Consider the following 20311-nt stretch of genomic DNA (forward strand, 5'->3'; position numbering starts at 1 on the left):
AAAGATAGGTGTCTGCTAAGGAAGGAAGGAGCCTCCCCTGAAGTGGAAAATGTAAACCCTCCCAACCTCTCTGAATTGCTATAAATTTTAAATCAAGGGGCTCTCAGGCAAAAAAATGGGAGCAGGAAATAACAGCCCTTTAATACAGAAGGGAAAAAAATAAAAGGATAAAATAAACAATGCAGTGAACAAAACCAACACTGGCAGAGTCAGAACCCAACCTGACACCCTGTGGGTCAGGCTGTTGGCAGCAGTGCCATTGGAATTGTGGCTCAGCCCTCCTGCAGTGTCAGGGCTGGTTCTGCTGGAGCAGGGATCCTGGAGAAAGGTGCAGTCTCTGCCTCTGAAGATCCAGGGGCAGAGGCAGCTGCTGTTCCTCTGGGCAATCCAGTGCAGAAGCCGTGCTGGTGTTGCAGAATCTCCAGATTCTATCCGGGTAGGAATGCTTGGCTCCTCCCTCTGGGCTCCCATCTCCCAGTGGGATGCTGTAGTTCTTATCAGCCATGCAGGGACATTCAATAGCTGTTATCAGCAGGTGTCCCCTCCTGAGGGAGGAGTGAATGTGGTCACTCAGAGAGAGAGATAAGGCAAACTGCCCACTTGACAAAAGATAATCTGCCCTACAGATGGTAATAGATAACATCTTGCATTGCAATCTGGAACACTGCCCCATGTAGAAGCTGGACTGGGTGATCCCTGTGGGTCCCTCCCAGATCAGGTTGTTCCAAAACACCCATTGCTGTCTGTAGCTCCATCAGTCTCAGAGGGTGCCACAGCTGGGAGGGCTCAGTGCCCAGGAGGAGCCGGTGTCACCCAGGCAGTGGCACAGCCTGGCTGTGGGAGGGCACAGTGTGCTGTGTGCTCTGTGGCACCTGTGCTGCCCCAGGGGGACAGAGCAGGACAAGGAAGTGACTCGGGGCGTGATGGTGTTCACAGGGGTTCTTGGATGAGGGAAGAGATGAGGATCTGACTCCATGTTTCAGAAGGCTGATTTATTATTTTATTATATATATTATATTAAAACTATACTAAAAGAATAGAAGAAAGGATTTCATCAAAAGGCTGGCTAAGAATAAAAAAAGGAAAGAATGATAACAAAGGTTTGTGGCTCAGATAGAGAGCCCTAGGCCGGCTGGGTTGTGATTGACCATTAATTACAAACATCCAACAAGGGCCAATCACAGATGCACCTGTTGCCTCCCACAGCAGCAGATAATCAATGTTTACATTTTGTTCCTGAGGCCTCTCAGCTTCTCAGGAGGAAAAATCCTAAGGAAAGGATTTTTCATAAAAGATGTCTGTGACACAAGGTGGGCAGTGCCGGGATCTGGTGGCTTTGCTGGGAAGGCTGGCGGGGATTTCTGGGTGCCGACGTGCTGGGGGTCACTGGCTCTGGGGCAGAAAGGGAAGTGACACCGAGTCTGAGGCCAGATTCTCATGCTGCACATCCCAGCGCCGGTTCTTCCTCTCCCTCCCATCCTGGAGCTGTTTCTGATTCATTTCCTTTCTCGTCCCCTCTTGCTTTGACTTCGTTCCGAGGTTTCCCTTGGGGAGCTGAGCCCGCTCAGCCTCTCCCATCACCTCACCTCACTCCCACCATGCTTCTGTAGGGCTTCTGCCCAGGGTGATGGCATCAAACCATCCTCTCCACCACCTCTCTGGCTGCTTTGCTCTTCATCTCTGCTCCCTTGAAGGCCACGATCTGTCAGCTCTGGCTGCACATGGCAAACAGACCCTTCCCTTCTTCTGCTTGGCATGGCCAAGGGAGCATGGAAATGCTTCCTTCCTTCCTTCCTTCCATGGAACAAAAATCATCCACACTCTGCTGGGAATTCAGTGGCAAAGCACCTGTTTGCCCATGGGGGCATGGGATGGGCAGAACTCCCCTGGATTGGGGATTTATGGAGAAATGGTTGGGATTTATGGCTGCATGGTGGTGACTTGGAATTGCATGAGAATAGTTCTTTTCTGGGAGGGATGAAGGGCACTGCCTGGGGCATGCTCAGATTGCCCAGAAATGGGAGAAAAACTCTTTAGGGGGCACAAGGAACTCTGGAAGAGTTGGGAAGGATGAAGGCACAGCCCTGAAGTGTGCTCAGACTGCCCAAAAATGGGACAAAAGCTCTTTGGGGAGCACAAGGAGATCTGGAAAAGCTGGGAGGGTGAAGGGCACAGCCTGGGACATGCTCAGACTGCCCAGAAATGGGACAAAAGCTCTTTGGGGGGCACAAGGAAATCTGGAAGACTTGGGAGGGATGAAGGGCAGAGCCCTGGGGTGCACTCAGACTGCCTAGAAATGGGGGGAAAGCTGGTTGGGAGCTCTGGAAAAGTGGGAAAAGCTCTGTGTGCGTTGACAAAAGCATCAGCTGGTGATGGAGAGTTTGAGATCACTTAAAAATCACCAACAAGGGCAAGAAGAAAATCCTTTTTTTTTCTTTAGCTCATGCCCCTGCCGGTGATTTTTTAAAGCAATTTCAAACTCCTGCTCATAACAAGTGACCCAGAGGAGCAGGGGGGGTGCAGAGCTGCTGTTCCCAGCTCGTTTTTTGGGGGTTTTGTCTCATTTTGGCTCCTCCCTGGGCTGGCTGGGGTTGGCAGCCCCAGGCACACCGAATGCAGGAGCTGCAGCTCTCCCTCCTGCACAAACACGGAGCTTTTTTAGAAATCAGCTTTCCAGAGTTAATTTTAGCCTTCAGCATCAGCTCCAGGGGGAGGTCTGTGGAGCTGGCTTCGTTTTGGCTGGGGTAGATCTCTCCACCATGATCTAATGCTCTAAACTCTCCAGTAGGCTGGAAGCAGTTAAATGGGATTTTTTTTATTATTATTATTATTTTTAATGAGGAGATTTATCTGGTTAAAATGTACCTCACCCCCCCACCCTTCCCACTCTAGAAAATCCATGTCTGTGTTCCAAGGACTGGGAAAACTTTTGCAACAGAAAATGCTATAAATATTTCCCCTTATTCACTAATTTTCTGCTTTTTGTGCCTTTCTGTCACTGGAAGCAAAGCTGTTCTTTTGGCTTAGAGAACTGCAGGGAAATTTTATTTTTTTATTATTTTAAAGCAAATCCACGAGATTAATTTTGGGGTTTTTTGGTGTGTGTGCTCGTTTAGCTGATGGGAACAACAGCCTTGGAAATTTGGTTTGCAGAGATTTGTTTGATTTGGTGTTTCTGGAGCAGATCTAAAGGTGCCTCTTTAATGAGGTGTCTCTCCCTCCCCTGTGGTGCAGCTTTGTGCCTGTGGCCTCCAGGAGGGTCTTTAAAGGAGGCTCAGCAGCTTCTGCATTGTTTTCTGGGCAGGAAGGAAATAAGAAAAAGCTGTTTTCCCTTTCAGGAAGGTCGGGGAGAGCTTTTCCCTTCCCCTCTCTCGCTGCTGCTGGGATGAGGGGCAGTGCTGGCACATTAATTCCCTTTTCCAGTTATTATTATTATTATTATTATTATTATTATTATTATTATTATTATTATTATTATTATTATTATTATTATTATCATCATCATCATCATCATCATCATCATCATCATCATCATCATCATCATCATCATCATCATCATCATCCAGTTATTTTCTGTCCTCCCTCAGACCCACATCACCCTCTCAAAGGGTCCTGATTGCTTCCAGTGCCCTCAGAAATTCTGGACAAAATGTTTGGAGCAGCTCTGAGGTCAGGAGGGATGAGGAGCTCCACTTTAATTTAAAAGGAGATGTGTAAAGGACACTGCTGGCTGGAGATCCCCCATTTCACACTCTGTGCCACTCACCCTTCCCAGACTCCAGACTGCTCAGCCAGAGCCTTCAATAAATTCATTTTTAGCTCCTTAAATCATCCCCTGACAGCACTGAGGGTACTGCACATGTGAATGCATTGAATATATTAAATTAAATGGATTAAATGCATTCCCCCCAGCCCTTAAAGGGCTGTACATTTTGTTGTTATTGCAGCTCCAGCAGCCTCAGTCCCCTCTGGAAAGCACAGCTGGCAGAAAACTCCAGCAGAATTCCCTGCTGGGGGAGCAGAGCACAGGGATGGGCACATCCCCAAAATACCCCAAAAATCCTTTGAGGGGCTGAGCATCCCTTGGTGCTGTCCCTGTGCTCCTGGGGACATCACAAACATCCCCTGGGCTGGGGACGGAGATATCCCCAGGGATTTCCTGTCTGGACATCCCATGGGATGTGAGGCAGGAACAGAAAATGTCCCAATGGAGCAGCCAGGAGATGAAACACTGAGCAAAAGAGCCCTGGAACTCTTCAGAGAACCAGGAATCAAGGCTGGAAACCAAGGATTGGAGACCTCCAGGGAAATATTCAGTGGTGTTTCCTGGAGCCAGTGCAGCCATTAAAGTCTCAGCCTCACTGGGAATTCTGCTAATTTGGAAATCTGCAAATCCTGGGCACCTTTCTGGAATATCAGCTTTTGTCTGGATAGGTATGAACCAGGAGGTGGCTGATGTTTTATGGCCTGTATGGATCTAGGCAGGCTGCATGTGCAAATTCACTCCTCTAATCCACATGTCAATAAGGATAAAGGATAATAATCAATTTTCTAAAAGATTGAACTCCTCTGCCCAATGAATTCTGTAAATGAAAGCTTTCCCCCTCACAAAGTCTCACCTGGGGACATCAGCTCCACACCGAGGCCTAAATCAAGGCCTGTGCATTATTTAAATCCCACACAAAACCTGGTTCAAGGGTTTATTTGGCACACAGAGTATCAGTTATGGCTGGTTCTCTGTGCGAGGGCATCTCCCAGAAAAATGACAGAACCAAGAATTATTTAGGTTGGGAGGGACATTAAATCCCACCCCAGGGACACCTCCCATTGTGCCAGGGGCTCCAGCCTGGCCTTGGGCACTGCCAGGGCTGCAGGGGCAGCCACAGCTGCTCTGGGCACCCTGGCACAGCCCAAACCTCTCTCACCAGCCCTTGCCAGGCTACAAACCCCCTGTGGCAAATGGCACTGGGGGCACCTGGAACCAGCCAGGCAATCATTCTTTCCTTTCCTTTCTCCATTTGCTGCAATGGGTTTTGGTGCTGGTTTCCATCCTTGGTTCAGGAATGTGAATGCCAGAGTGGTTTGGGTGGGAAGGGATCTTCAATGGCAGCTGATTGCAGCCCAGGGACACCTGCCACTGTGCCAGGTGCTGCCAGCCCCAATGCCCAGCCTGGCCTTGGGCACTGCCAGGGCTCCAGGGGCAGCCACAGCTGCTCTGGCAATTCCAGCCCAGCCCCTGCCCACCCTGCCAGGGAACAATTCCCAATTGCCAAGATCCCATCCAGCCCTGCCATTCCTCTGGCACTGGCAGCCATTCCCTGGCTCCTGTCCCTCCATCCTTGTCCCCAGTCCCTCTGCAGCTCTCCTGGAGCCCCTTCAGGCCCTGCAAGGGCTCTGAGCTCTGCCTGGAGCCTTCTCCTCTCCAGGGCAGCACCCCCAGCTCTCCCAGCCTGGCTCCATGGCTTTCTCCTCCTCCCAGACGAGCTGCTGCTCTCCTTGCAAGTGCTTTCCAAAGAGGAATGTGACAATTGTTCATCCTGGCTCTTTGTGTCACTGTGCTGCCTCCTGCACTCGCTCATTTTTTTATTTTTTAGGTTTTGGGGGTTTTTTTGGTTGTTGCTCAATTGATCAGATTTAACAGCAGAAATAGAAAGGATCATCCCCAGCACAGACAGGATAATTTTCCCAGGAATCTCAATGCTTCAGCTCCCTACATTCTGCTTTAACGCCTTAAAAATATTATAATGGCTCTTGAAAAATAAAAAAAAAAATTAATTTCCCTCATGAAATTTAACTGGGAAATCACTTCTAGTCCCTATTAAGCTGCTTTAGGTGCTTTTGGAAGGCTCCAGTCTCAGCTTTCTCCAAACAACACAGGCATTTAAGCTGCTCTAAGTCCCACTCAGAGCTCCCAGCATGGGCAGAGCTGAGCACATAGTTCTGGGCAGGCGTAATGGGAGCTGTGCTCACCCTGCCCCTGCTCCTCCTGGGGGCTCAGCATTCCCAGCAATTCCGGAGGGATTTTTTAAATATAACCAGTTGGTTGCAAATCTGGGAGCTTTTTTTGGTAAACATTCCCCAATAAGGAGCACTTACCTGCTTAGGGATCAGTGAAATTCCTCTGCTATTTAAATCCAGCTCCCTGCTGCTCTCTCTTGCTCCCTCAAAGATGTTTTTCCACGGTTTCCAAGGAAGCAATGCTGTGTGGTTTTCTTTTTTATTTTTTTTTCTCTTTTTTTTTTTTTTTTTTTTTTTTAACTTGGGAGCCAGAACTCTGCAAGGCAACAAGTAGCTGTGAGTCTTCCCTGGTAGGATTAAATCCAGCTCTCACTTAGCAAAGTGGTGTTGGTTTTACTGGAAATCTGCCGAGCGTTTAATGCTGCCAGCGTTAATTAAGGGGTCTAAAAAAACACAAACTGGAAGAAGAGCCCTGCTCAGATAAATATCCTTGTCCTGCAGATTGCTCCCAGGATGATCACTCAGCTTCTCAGCCCAGGGAAAGGAGCCTCCAGCTTTTAATTGCCTTAAAATGATGCAGAGGGGGCAGATGAGGATCTGTCCTTCCCTAAAAGGATGCAGCATCCCTGCTTTCTTTGGGATTTCTCCAACAAAATTTGCACCCAGAGCTCTGCAGGAGGATCTTGGCCAGCAGCTTTACCTGGGGGAGGAAGGGAGAGACAGAGCAGAGGGAAAAGGAGCTGGAGGGGAACGAAACAAAGCTTGGGATGAGTTGGTGCTTTGGGGTTTGGGGTGAATTTTTTGGCACTGGGGGCTGGGAAAGGAGGGCAGCAGGCACACACTGCCCTGGCCACGGACAGAGAACAGGACAGCAGGTGATACTGGTGGCTCCTGGCGCATGGTGGCAGCCCCAGCAGCTGCTGAGCCCCAGCAGAGGGGCAGGAGGGCTCTGGGAGCCCTGCAGGTCCTGCAGCTGCACAGGGACATGCTGGTGTGGTCAGCCAGCTGTGCTTGGGACACCTGAGGTGGCCATGGTGGCTTTTGGACACCTGAGATGGCCATGGTGGCCCGGGACACCTGAGGTGGCCATGGTGGCCTCAGAGCACCCCTGAGGACCTGAGAGCACTGAGCAGCTCCCTCTCCTCAGGAGTTCCTGCTGCTCCCTCAGGTCTGGGTGTCTCTCCTGATTTTTCCAGCAGGCTCCTGGTGGCACAGAGGATTTCTGGGCTGGTTTGGGAGCACCAGAACGCTGGGGATGTCCCCTCCCCACCGAGCTGGGTCCCCACAAAGCCCTGCTCACTGCTAGGGTTGTGTTTGCTGCCCTTGGAGGGGCTCCAGGCAGGGTTTGGCTGAGCAGGGATGGGGCAGAGCTGGTTGGACAAGTAGCAGCACAGGGGGGTTTGCAGCCACTGACTCAGTCTGGGCTGCTCTTGCTGCTTCTCATTTCCAAAATGAAATTCCAGCTCCATGAGGCCACAGCTGGGACTGTGGATGGGGTTTTTTTTCATTTTCAGGCCCTGGTGATTCACTGGGAGCAGAGGTGTCTGTGAGAACACGCTCCTGGCTCACGGGGTGGGTTTGGGGCCATGACAAAACTCCTGATTTGGGGTGGGGAAGGAGGCTCTGGTTTGGAGCAGGGAGCTGAGCTCATCCTCACACCTCAGTGTCCTGACCAGGGGGCTCAGGGCAGTTAAACAGAATAAATCTCTCTTATTTGGAGCTGTTTTGCTGCATTCAGGTTATTAAACATGCCCTGAATCCATGTCCAGGTTGGGTGCCAGACACACAGGGATATAGAGTCAGCCTTTGTCTCTTGTGGTGTTTCCTGCTGGAGCTGCTCCATTTTGTACAAAATGGGCTGAAATAAATAATTCATGGGCTCAGGAGAAATCAAGGTGGCAGCTGGGTGGTTGTGGCACCGCGGGTAATGCTCTGCTCCAGTGAATAGTGGCTTTTTTATCCCCGATAGCCAGAGCAGCAACAGGAGAGGCTCAGAGGGGCCCCCTGTGCTCCCCCAGCTCAGGGACTTTGCACTGCATGACCTCAGCCCTCCCTGGAGGTTGTAACAAAATGGGAGAATTCTGGTTTTCCACTTTTTTTTTTCTATTTTTTGGTGAGAAAACCAAGCCTGGTGCTCCTCAGTGCCAGCAAGGCTGAGGGCACAGCAGGGCATGGGAAATTCAAACACGCCTTCAGCAGGGCCCAGCTTCTTCCTCCTCATCATCCCACAAATCCCTGGGAGTGCCCAAAGCCAGGATGGAGCTTGGAGCACCCTGGGACATTGGGAGGTGTCCCTGGATGGATTTTAAGGTCCCTCCCAATCCCAGTTGGGGATTTTAGGAAGCGCTGTTGAGAGGAAAAGGGAAAATGAGACATTTTTGCTTTAATTCTCCAACCTTTCATTTTCCTACCTTCTCCATCCCCTCCAGCCAATGCTCCCCTTTGTTCAGCATTTCCCTGGCCTGTAAGTGGGGTTAATTACTGTCTAATTAACCTGCCTGCAATTTGAGAGGCAGAATTAGAGAGGTGCCCTCTGAGCTATGCCTGAGTAGCCCCAGTGACCTCACATCCCATCCTGGCCCTGGGGAAGCCTCATTGGGAATTTCTGAGTTCCAGAGGGTGTCCAAGGTTCCTCCTGCTCGAGGAGCTGAGCTGGCCCAGCCCTTTGGTGCCTTCCAGAACACCTGAGCCATTTTTTGGGGGAAAAATGGCAATGTAGGGTTTTCCCTCTTGTTGGCTGCTCGAACCCTCATTTTATTGCAAATTTATAAAATCATTAAAGCTGGAAAAGCCCCACGTCCCCAAGTGCCACATCCCCTTGGTTTTGGAACATTTCCAGAGCACCTTAGCCATTCTTTTGGGGAAATATGGGAATGTAGGGTTTTCCCCTTTGGCTGGCAGCTCAAACTCTCATTTTATCATAGAATCATAAAACCAATAAAGCTGGAAAAGCCCTCCAAGATCACCAAGCCCAATCCTTCTCCAGCAGCACTGCCAAGGCCACCACCACTGCCCTATGTCCCCAAGTGTCACATTCACTTGGTTTTAGAACATTTCCAGAGCACCTGACCCATTCATTTTGGGAAAATGGGAATATGGGGCACCTCAAATCCTCATTTTATTGTAGAATCATAAAACCATTAAAGTTGGAAAAGCCCTCCAAGATCACCAAGCCTAACCCTTCCCCAGCACTGCCAAGGCCACCACCACTGACCCATGTCCCCAAGTGCCACATCCACACATTTTTGGTACATTTCCAGGGTAGATCCTCTCTGTCCTGTGGTGCTGAGGAGCTTCTCCCCTCCAGGCAGGTGGGGCTATTGGGATGAGGTTAGAAGATGATGATGATGAAGATGGCACACTGGTGTGTGTTTCCGATCCCCGCTTTCCTCCCATTTTTAATTTGCTGCACCCTCATAAAATCATTAAAGCTGGAAAAGTCCCATGTCCCCAAGTGCCACATATACTTGTTTTTTGAATATTTCTAGAGTAGACCCACTCTGCCCTGTGGTGTCCCCTCCAGGCAGGTGGGGCTCTTGGGATGAGATTGGAGGATGATGATGATCATGATCATGATCATGATCATGATGATGATGCCACACTTGGATGTGTTTCCCATCCCTGCTTTCCTCCCGTTTTTAATTTGCTGCATGCTCACAGCTGAAAGCAGCCCAAGCCATCTCTTCCCCCAGCCCCAAATGTGCCCCAGCAGTTTTTCCAGGCTGCACGAGCCCTGGAAGGTCCCACACCCTGCCTGTGCCTCATCCTGCACCCTGGGGCAGCAGCAAAGGGAGGGAAAGGGGACCTGGCCTTGTGGCACCAGGGTTTGCAGTGGGCAGGGCTTGGGGACAGTCAGGGACCTTTGGCTGGTTCAGGGAGGGGTTTGAGTTGTGAATGTTGAGTGTGCAAAGGGAAAAAAAAAAAGAAAAAAATCTGAAGAAAACGACGAAAAAAAATTTAAAATTTAAAATGGGGGAAAAGAAGGGGGGGAAAAGGAGCCATATTTGACTAAAATGGATTTTCTGCTTCTTTCCAGGGAATCTGACTAAACACATGAAGTCAAAGGCCCACAGCAAAAAATGTCAGGAGCTGGGCGTGTTGGTATCTCCACCGGTGGATCTGGAAGCCGAGGAAGGTAAAACCAACCCAACCTTTCCTGTGCAGAGCTGCTGGGGTGTGAGGGAGGGCAGTGCCCAGCCAGGGCAGAGCCCACCCTGCCACACATGGGGAGCAATTTGTGCCACCAGGCTCCTGCCAGGGTATGCTGTGAGTGCTGGCAGCTGTGACCAGGGCAGGGTCACTGGGAGCCTGGGTCCCCTGGGTGCTCTGGGTGGGGTTGGTGGCACCAGGGGACTTTTGATTTTTGGTGTTTTGATTTATTTTGAGGCTCTGGTTCTGTGCCTGCCTGCAGGGAGGGCTTGGCAGTGTCCCCAACACTTGGGGTGGTGGCAGGAGGAGGGTCCTGCTGGTGTCACAGAGTGTGGCTGCCACGCTCTGGAGAGGCCAAGGGCAGTGACACACAGGAGCAGTATCACAGGGACAGTGACACAGGGGCAGTGTCACTCAGCAGCAGTGACACATTATCAGTGTGACATCGATTAATCCATTGTCCCCCGTGCCCGAGGCTGCAGGGCCCCCCCAGCCCTGGGAGGTCTCTCCGAGGCAAAGCTGCCCTGGGCTCTCTGCACGTTGTGCCAGCACTCCGGGGGAGTTTGGAATCACAGGAAGTCCCCAGAGTGTCACACAGGAGAGTCTTCCATTCTTATTCCCATTTCCATTTCCCATTCCCCATTCTCATTCTCCATTTCCCATTTCCCATTTCCCATTTCCCATTTCCCATTTCCCATTCCCATTCCCCATTCCCACTCCCATCTCCCATACCCACTCCCCATTTCCATTCCCCCTTTCCCATTTCCATTCCTGATTTCCCAATTCCCATTTCCCATTCTTATTTCCCATTCCCTTTTCCCATTCCCATTTCCCGTTTCCATCCCTGCAGAGCCCTGTGGCTTTGTTCAGGGCGTGCACAGAGGTTCCCTTGGCAGGGGTGGGGTCGGGGGAGGTTTCCTTTCCTTCCTCCCAGCTTCTCTCCCACCTGGTAAAGCTAGGGAATATTCTGCTGGCCATGGGAATATTCTGCTGGCCATGGGAATATTCTGCTGGCCATGGGAATATTCTGCTCCATGAGCAGAGTCATTGCTCACAAATGTCAGTGTTAAACACAGCAGCCAAGGAGATAGGCAGAAAATGGGATTGTGGCCTCTAATGGCTGGGGCTGCTTGGATGGATGAGAAAATAACCCAGGAATGGCAGAAAGGTGCATGAGAAATTCAAGATCCCAGCTGTGATCACAGCCCCTGCTCTCAGGGTGAGGGGCTGCAAAGAGCCTCCCCTGTGTCCTCTCTGTTCCTCACAAAGAGGCTCAGAACAAGAATTAAACGGGCTGTTTTAATTAAATAATAATAATAATAAAGGCTCCAATTTCCACGTGACACAAAGCAGCACAGGAAGGTTGCTGTGCTTTCCTCTGGTGGCAGGCAGGGAGGGAGCAGCAGTTCCTAAAACTCCCTGGATTATTTTAAACTGGGGTTGTATTTCACTTGATTGTTTGTATTTCTATTCAAGGGGCAGCAGAAAGCAAGGGGTGTTACTATAAAAGGAGATTGGAGTATAATTCCTCACTCCTGCCTGGGCTGGGCTCGGTGGGCTGGTACCAGCTGGGGAGAATAAATAACACACACAGAATGAGAGGCAACCTCAGACAAAGCTGTCAGCAGGACACATTCCCACTAATTCCCTCTCTCCTTCCTTCCTCCATCCCTGCCCTGTGTCACCACATTTCACAGAGAAAAGCAAAACACAACTTCCTGAGAAATTTCTGGGATTCATATTCTCTGAATCTCAGAAAAGGAAAAACAGTTCTTATCTCATTTGCTGCAGCCTGTGTTTGTTCACAAGTAAAATATATTGTAAAAAATTGTTTACCAAAAAAAAAAAATTAATAATTAAATTCTAATTTAAGTGTTTTAAGTCACTAACAAATGAAATCCAAGTATATAAGTATCAAAACTGTCAACTAACAGTCACAAAATACTGTAGAGTTGTGCAATTAAATACTTAACAAATTCACATAATATAATATTATATGATATAATAAGATATGATATAATAAGATATAATATAATAAGATATGATATAATAAGATATACTATAATAAGATATAATATAATATAATATAATATAATATAATATAATATAATATAATATAATATAATATAATATAATATAATATAATATAATATAATATAATATAATATAATATAATATAATATAATATAATATAATATATGATATGATATGATATGATATGATATGATATGATATGATATGATATGATATGATATGATATGATATGATATGATGATATAAGTTAACCTTCTAGTAAAAGAAAACCCTCCTCATCATTTTTCCCAAATATCAAACAAACATATCTGTTATAGCCCTGCCCTTTCTCTCCCCATGGGCTCAGCAGGATGAATTTTGGAAGCCTGGCTCAGGTCTGAGCTCTGTCCCTGGTGTCACACATGTGTCACCTACAGATGTCACACAGGGATTGTGTCAGGAAGCCAAAGCAATTCCCTGGGGCTGTCCCAGGACTCTCTGGGATGTTTCCCTCACTGGAATTTGTGGTGGCAAATGCAATCAGCTCCTCCTTTGGGGCTGGCTTCACTTTCCCTTCATTCCTGACCCCTGACTGGGGCAAATTTGGCATTTCCAGTGACAGGGATTCCTCTGTCCCAGCTGGGGCAAGGAAAGGAGCGCACCATGCCCAGCACAGCTCCTGCCTGTCCCCAGCCCCAAAGGCAGAGTCAGGGCTGGCTCCCAGCTCTGCCAGTGAAATGCATTCCTGTTCCAAGCAGGAAATCTGCTTGGTTCAGCCTGCAGCTGGCAGTTTGGAATAATATTTGCTCTGAGCTCAGTTCCCCTGGGGGTTTGCAAACAGCCCAAGCCCAGCAGCCCCGTCACTGTGGAGGATTTCACAATCCAGAATCCCTCTCCAGGGAGAGAGTGGCATTCACGTTTCTGAAAAATCCCTTCACCCAGGATTTTGCTCCTGGGAAGTTGGGAAGCCTCAGAAAAAAGAAAAACAATAATTATCTGATTTGCTTCTCCTGTGTTTTGCTGCTTTGGAATGTGTTAGGAGATTGTTTACCCACAGGGGATTGTTCCATTGGATTCTGCTGGGAGTTGTTTTCACTCTTTGGCCAAGCAGGGGCAAGCTGTGTCAGGACTCTGGAGAGAGTCACGAGTTTTCATTATTATCTTTTTAACATTCTGTCTGTTTCCTTTCTGTATTCTTTAGTATAGTTTAGTATAGTATTCTTTAATATAATATAGTATCATCAAATAATGAATTAGCCTTCTGAAAGCATGGAGTCAGATTCATCATTCCCACCTTCGTCAGGGCACACAGATGTCACCCACAGGTGTCACCCACATTTGTCACATAGAGATGTCACACAGGTGTCACACACAGTTTTCACACAGAGGTGTCATACACAGATGTCACATACATGTGTCACACAGTTGTCACCTGTGGTATTTTCAGGGTGCCCCATGGCAGGAGGGAAATGATGAATCTGACTCCATGTTCTCGGAGGCTATTTTTTTTTTTTATGATACTATATTATATTAAAGAATACTACACTAAACTATACTAAAGAATACAGAAAGGAAACTAAAAAGATAATAATGAAAACTCGTGACTACTTCCAGAGCCTTGACACAGCTGGACCCGGATTGGTCATTGAGTAAAAACAATCACCTGTGGGTAAACAATCTTCAAACACATTCCAAAGCAGCAAACACAGGAGAAGCAAATGAGATAAGAATTGTTTTCCTTTTCTCTGAAGCTTCTCAGCTTCCCGGGAGAAAAATCCTGGGCAAAGAGATTTTTCCAGAAAACATGACAGTGACAGTCACACACAAGTGTCACACACATGTATTACACAGGTGTCACGCAGTTATCACACCCAGGTGTCACACACAGATGTCACATACAGGTGTTGTATAACAGGTATCACACACAGGTGTCACTCAAGTGTCACACACAGGTATCACATGCAGTTATCACACACAGGGGTCACACACAAGTGTCACACACAGGGGTCACACAGAGGGGTCACACACAGGGGTCACCTACAGGTGTCACACACAGGTGTCACCCACAGGTGTCACCCACAGGTGTCCCAGCATCTCCGTGCTCTGCTGCCAGCCTCCAACCCGAGGTGTCCCACAGCTTTGGCCCCTGGCTGGGCACGGGTGGCATTCCCCGAGCAGGGCCCTTGCAGTGCCGTTCTGCTGGGCTGCAGTGACATCCAGTGGCTGTCCCCGGTGGCCCCGTCTGGGCTGTCACTGCTGTCACTGCTGCCAGCAGCTCTGCACTCCCGCCAGGGGAGGAGCAGATTTGCCTCTGAGCATTGACAGCTCTGTACCTGTCACTGTCACATTTTCTGGAAAAATCCCCTTGCCCAGGATTCTTCTCTTGGGAAGCTGAGAAGCCTCAGGGAAAAAGGAAAACAATAATTATCTGATTTGATTCTCCTGTGTTGTGCTCGTGTTTGGAGATTGTTTACCCACAGATTATTGGTTTTATTAGTTTTTATTGTGAGTTGTTTTCACTCTATGGCCAGTTAGGGCCAAATCAGGACTCTGGAGATAGTCACAAGTTTTCATTATTATCTTTTTAACATTCTGTACATATCCTTTCTGTATTCTTTAGTATAGTTTAGTATAGCATTCTTTAATATAATATAGTATCAAAAAATAATAAATTAGCCTTCTGAGAATGTGGAGTCAGATTCATCATTCCTCCCTTCATCGGGGCACCCCACAAATCCAACAGGTCAGCTGCAGGGGGAGCTGTGCCCCAGGGATATTTGGAACCAGGGTGAGCTGCTCCTTTCTGTTCCCAGCTCCAGGCAGACTCTTGGCTGGATGACAGCCATGGGAAAATCCATGGGAAAATCCATGGGAAAATCCATGGGATTGGGAATGCCAAATGCTTCCTGAAGGCCCTGGCATTCCAAAGAAACCAAATTAGGATTTCAGTCCATCAGGAGGAGTTGGTGCTGTGTATTCTTCAATATAATATAGTGTCATAAAATAATAAATTAGCTTTCTGAGAACATGGAGTCAGATTCATTGTTTCTTCCTTGCCACATGGCACCCCACAATTACAATAGGTACTCACCTCAGAAAGCTCCTGCTGGCCCTTCAGGCAGCAGAGAGATATGTTTTAACCAGCAGAAATATTTAAAATCCTGTAGAATTTCCTTTTTTATCCTCCTTGCTGCCTACAAGCTCTGATTTACAGAGCCCCAAACCCTCTGCCCTCAAACTACAGCTGGAATTGATCCTATCCACAGAAATCCACAGAGGTTCCTTCCACTCTCTTTGATTTTTAGCAAAAGTCCTTTCTGTATCCTTTCTGTATTCTTTAGTATAGTATTCTTTAATATAATATAATATCATAAAATAAGAAATTAGTCTTCTGAGAAGATGGAGTCAGATTCATCATTTCTGCCTGCCACATGGCACCCCATAATTACAATAGGTACCCACCTCAGAAAGCCCTTCGGGCAGCAGAGAGATGTGTTTTAACCAGCAGATATATTTAAAACCCTGTAGAATTTCCTTTTTTATCCTCCTCGCTGCCTACAAGCTCTGATTTACAGAGCCCCAAACCCTCTGCCCTCAAACCACAGCTGGAGTTTATCACAGCCAGGGAGATCCACAGAGGTTCCTTCCACCCTGTTTGATTTTTAGCAAAATTTCTGCCTTGGTGATGTTTATCTGTCATGAAATCTGGGCAGGAAAGGGCCCAACACATGGAGCTGGTGGCAGCTGTGGATATTCTGGAGTCACCATTGTAACAAATAATCACCAAACCCCACAGAAGGGTAGAGGTGCTGCTGTTCTCACCTATTAAAGGTTTTTCATTTTTTTTTGCATTTTAGAGCAAATAAAGAGTGTGGCAGGTGCCCAGCAGGGACTGAGGGCTGTGTGTGCTGGCAGAGCAGGAACTGGGACTGGGGTAGAGTGGGATTCACTGGGATATACTGGGATCAGCAGCAGTGGAGCTGGCAGGGAGGGCAGGGCTGCAGCTCAGAGCAGGCGATGATCTGACCCAGGAGCAGCCAGATCCTCTCTCCTCTGGTGCCCTTAGAGCTTGTGAGCAGATTTAGCACAGAAATAGACCCTGAACATGTGTTTGGTGAGAAGATTTAACTCAAAAATAGCCCCTTACATGTGTTCTGTGAGCAGATTTAGCCCAGAAATAGCCCCTCACATGTGTTTGCTGTGCAGATTTAACACAAAAATAGTCCCTCACATGTGTTCTATGAACAGATTTAACACAGAAATAGACCCTGAACATGTGTTTGATGAGCAGATTTAACATAGAAATAGCCCCTTACATGTATTCTACGAGCAGATTTAACTCAAAAATTGCCCCTTACATGTGTTTGGTGAGAAGATTTAACATAAATAGCCCCTTATATGTGTTTAGTGAGAAGGTTTAACTCAAAACTAACCCCTTACATGTGTTTGGTGTGCAGATTTAGCACAGAAATAGCCCCTCACATGTATTCTGTGAGCAGATTTAATTTAAAAATAGCCCCTTACATGTATTCTATGAGCAGATTTAGCACAGAAATAGCCCCCTACATGTGTTTGGTGAGCAGATTTAACTCAACAATAGCCTTTTACATGTGTTCTATGAGCAGGTTTAACTCAAAAATTGCCCCTTACATGTGTTCTATGAACATATTTAACACAGAAATAGACCCTGAACATGTGTTTGATGAGCAGATTTAACACAGAAATAGCCCCTGAACCTGTGTTTTCTACTCTCTGTTCTGTGTTTGCCTCCAGGAACCAGTGAAGACCTTTTCCAGGACTCTGAGGGGCGGGAGGGATCTGAGCCCATCGAGGAACACCAGTTTTCAGACCTCGAGGAATCTGACGACGACGACGACAACGAGGACGAGGAAGACGAGGAGGAAGAGGAGAGCCAAGACGAGCCAGCGCCGAAGCTGCCGGAAGGCAAAGCTGGCACCCTCCTGCTGCACTCCTCAGGTGGCTCCCCGTCCTCTCCAGAGGAAGGCACCCGAACATCCCCAGCTCAAGAAGCTGCCTCCAGCACCCCAAAAGCAGGGGAAGGCCAGCAGGCCTCCTCCTCCTCCTCCTCAGGGCTGGAGAGCAAGTGGTCAGCAGACAGCAGTGACGTTGCTGTGTGCCACAGCTTCCTGAGCCTCCACAGACCAGCTCTGACCTCCACCGAGCACTTGGCTCCTGCTGAGAGAGAATCTGTCACCAGGCCACAGATGTCCTTGGTCATGGACCTGTCGACCTCCAAAGACACCTCCCCGAGGAAAAGGTGGTCCCCGAGCCAGGAGGGTGGCAGAGGGGGTGGCAGCAGCAGCAGCAGAGCAGTGCTGGCGAGGAAGCACTTACTGACCAAAAACGAAACGTCCCCCAAACGCTTCTCCCCCACAGCAGAGCTGTCCCCCCTGAGGTGCCTGTCCCCAGGGAGGGGGCTGTCCCCCTGCCAGCGCCTCTCTCCCAGGAGGGAGGTGTCTCCCCTGAGATGCGTGTCCCCAAGGCTCGAGCTGTCGCCCAGCAGGCACCTGTCCCCTCAGAGGGAGCTGTCCCCGAGGACAGCCCTTCCCCCTGAAGGAGAAGTGGCCCCTGCCAGGCACTCGTCGCCCAGCAGAGAGATGGCATCCCTGAGGTACTTCTCCCTGAAGAAAGTCTTGTCTCCAGGCTGCTTGGAGCTGGCCAGGTATCCACCCCCTGGCAAAGAGGACTTGCCTGGCACGAGCAAATCAGCAGAGGACAAAGTTCCAAGCTCATATCAAGCCCAGCCCGGAATATTCTCTTCGATGCCTCTACCTCACAGGTTCTTTGGCAAAAACTTACAGCTCTACGAGTCCAAGCTGGTAAGTCCAGTGCTCTGCTGCCCTCTGGTCCTCACAGGGTGGTCTCTGACATGGTTTTTGGTGAAGGCTGTGATGCAGAAGTGCACAGGGACCCTGTGATCACTGTCACAGGTGACCCAGAGAACAGGGACAGGGGACAGCGGTGGGTTTTGCACCCATCTGGGTCCTGACCTTCTCAGTTGGAGAGAAATAAAGTTATCCCTTCTCCAAGGGGTTATTCCCACTCCTGAGCCAGCCAGTCCTGCTGGGACAATCAGCAAGGACAAACTTTTAATGATTAATTGTCACTAAGAGCCTTTTTGTTCCTGGGAATTCCATTCCCATCCCTGAGGTTTCCCCGGCTGGGGTGGAGCTGTGACCATTTCCCAGTGGTCAGTGACCTGAGCCAGCCCTGGCTGAGCCCTGTGTCCACCCACAGCCAGCTCTGCTGGATGAGCTGCTGAGAAATATTTGTTTGGACAGCTCTCATTTCATCTCTCCTCTCTTCAGCACAGAGAGGGGGTTCCCACTGGATCCAGAACATGATTTAATCTCCCTGCTGGACAAATCAAATCCTGTGGGTAAAGGGAATTTTCCTGTTCCCCCCCAGGGCTGCAGGCAGATCCATGGGGGTGTTTGGGGGAATATTTCCCATTCCTGCTGGAGTGCCTGGCTCTGCTGTCAGTGGTGCTGAGGAACGTGAGACCCCTCACTGTGGGGAGAGACTCCAGCCCTCAGGGGCTGCACTGGGGAGAGAGAGGCCCTTACAGAGCCCCTGCCACCCCAGATGCTGAGCCAGAGCTTCTCCAGACCTTTCTGCCATGCCCATGCTAACCTTCTGTCCTGTGGTGCCTCCTTCCTGCTCTTTTCCACTCTGAGTCTTTGTCTCACCTTCTCAGAGACTCCTTTACTTTAGGGCCAAACCTTGGCTTCCTTTCATGCTGTTTTCCTTTCCTGTCAATCCATTTCTTGTGATGAATCCCAGGGCTCTGGAAACCCTCATCCTTCATCTCTTCTGTTTGGATAACTTCCTGCTGCATCTGCTTGGAGCAAATCCCCTCAGCTCCCAAATCCACAGTAGGAGACAAGGTTTTAAGCTCTGCTTGTCTGCCATTCCCACTCTTTTGGTCACATTTACCTTTTGGCTTCATTTTCCTCCTCCTTTTCTGCACCCAAAGCCACCACTGTTACTTCTCTGTTTGCCTCCAAAGCACCAGCAAAAACCTAAATGGAAAAATTCCCCTTTATCAGCACAATGGACAGCTGGGCTTTCATTGCAAAATTAACATTCCTGGTGAGGCCACAAGAGACAGGAAGACCAGAGGAGGGTTTGTCAGGTCCCAAACAGAGCTTGAAGATGATCTTAGCTCAGTTCCAGTGTCAGGCTCGCTGCCAAGTCTCACCCTAACAATCTCCCTTCCCACTGGCCCTTGCTTAGGGCAGTCTCTCCCTGTGGTGATTGTTGCACCACTGAAATATTTGTTTGGGGTTTCCCAGCATCCCTGAAGTGATTTAGCCACAGCTTCCTGTGGATAAGTGACACTTAGCAGTGTTGGGGCTTGTCACTGCTGACCCAGCACACACTACCTTTGGTGGCTCTTCCTTTTTCTCTTTCCTGTTCTCTTTTGCTGCTTTCCTCTGCTGTCTCCTCAGAGATCCAGCTCACAGGATCAGGGAATTATTCCCCATAATCCTACAAAGAAATGTGCCCTCCAGTGGATCCTCACATTTTATCTCCAACCCCATCTTAATTGAAAGTTGATTTACAATTGTTGCTTCCTCTTCTTGGGAGTCCTGTGCAGGGATTTAGTCATAACCTCATCACTAATTAATCCATTTCTGTTTAGCCACATATCTCTCCATGATGTACGTTAGGAAACTATGGGAAGCACCGAGAGAGAAAGAGGAAAAGGTAAAATGTAGGGTCTGAACCCTTGATTTGCACAGAGCACCCCATGAGGGTGGTGGTGGGGACCCACTGCTGGGTGTGCTGGACTTGATGCTGCCTCTCACTGGAAGCATCCCTGCACCCAGCAGCTGTAAGGATGCAATCCTGCTTTAGGAAAACACAGTGAAAATTAATAAATAAATATAAAATAACCTCATTCTGGGCTCTCAGGAACCCCCTGCACTGACAGGGATCCCAAGCAGCTCAGCTGGCAGCAAGCTCTGGCAGCTCTGCCAGTGTTCCAGAGGCAGCTCTGAGAGTAGGGTTGATGGTTTTAAACTAAAAGAGGGGAGATCCAGACTAAAGCTAAGGAGGAAATTCTTTACTCAGAGGGTGGGGAGGCCCTGGCACAAGTTGCCCAGGGGGATCCCTGGAAGAGCCCAAGGCCAAGTTGGACAGGACTTGGAGATCTGTGGTCTAGTTA

The 20311-nt window shown here is 48.8% G+C and overlaps 1 protein-coding gene and 1 long non-coding RNA gene across 4 annotated transcripts in view; one reads left to right on the forward strand and one right to left on the reverse strand.

The window, feature by feature from the left end:
• HIVEP3 (HIVEP zinc finger 3) overlaps nucleotides 1-20311 on the forward strand; it is a 370775-nt gene that overhangs the window by 343779 nt on the left and 6685 nt on the right. For all 3 annotated transcript variants that reach the window (XM_063177548.1, XM_063177546.1, XM_063177547.1), the window contains 2 exons: nucleotides 9995-10093; nucleotides 16894-17960. In XM_063177548.1, coding sequence (XP_063033618.1) covers nucleotides 9995-10093; nucleotides 16894-17960 — 1166 coding nt within the window. The remainder of the gene's footprint in view (nucleotides 1-9994; nucleotides 10094-16893; nucleotides 17961-20311) is intronic.
• Nucleotides 117-6206, reverse strand: LOC134430072 (uncharacterized). Its single transcript, XR_010030723.1, has 2 exons — nucleotides 6097-6206; nucleotides 117-545 (listed from the first exon to the last, which is right to left on the reverse strand). It is a non-coding gene; the product is annotated as an uncharacterized LOC134430072 (long non-coding RNA).

This window comes from Melospiza melodia, chromosome 27 (assembly GCF_035770615.1).
Source record: "Melospiza melodia melodia isolate bMelMel2 chromosome 27, bMelMel2.pri, whole genome shotgun sequence".
In the NCBI taxonomy this organism is placed as follows: Eukaryota; Metazoa; Chordata; class Aves; order Passeriformes; family Passerellidae; genus Melospiza; species Melospiza melodia.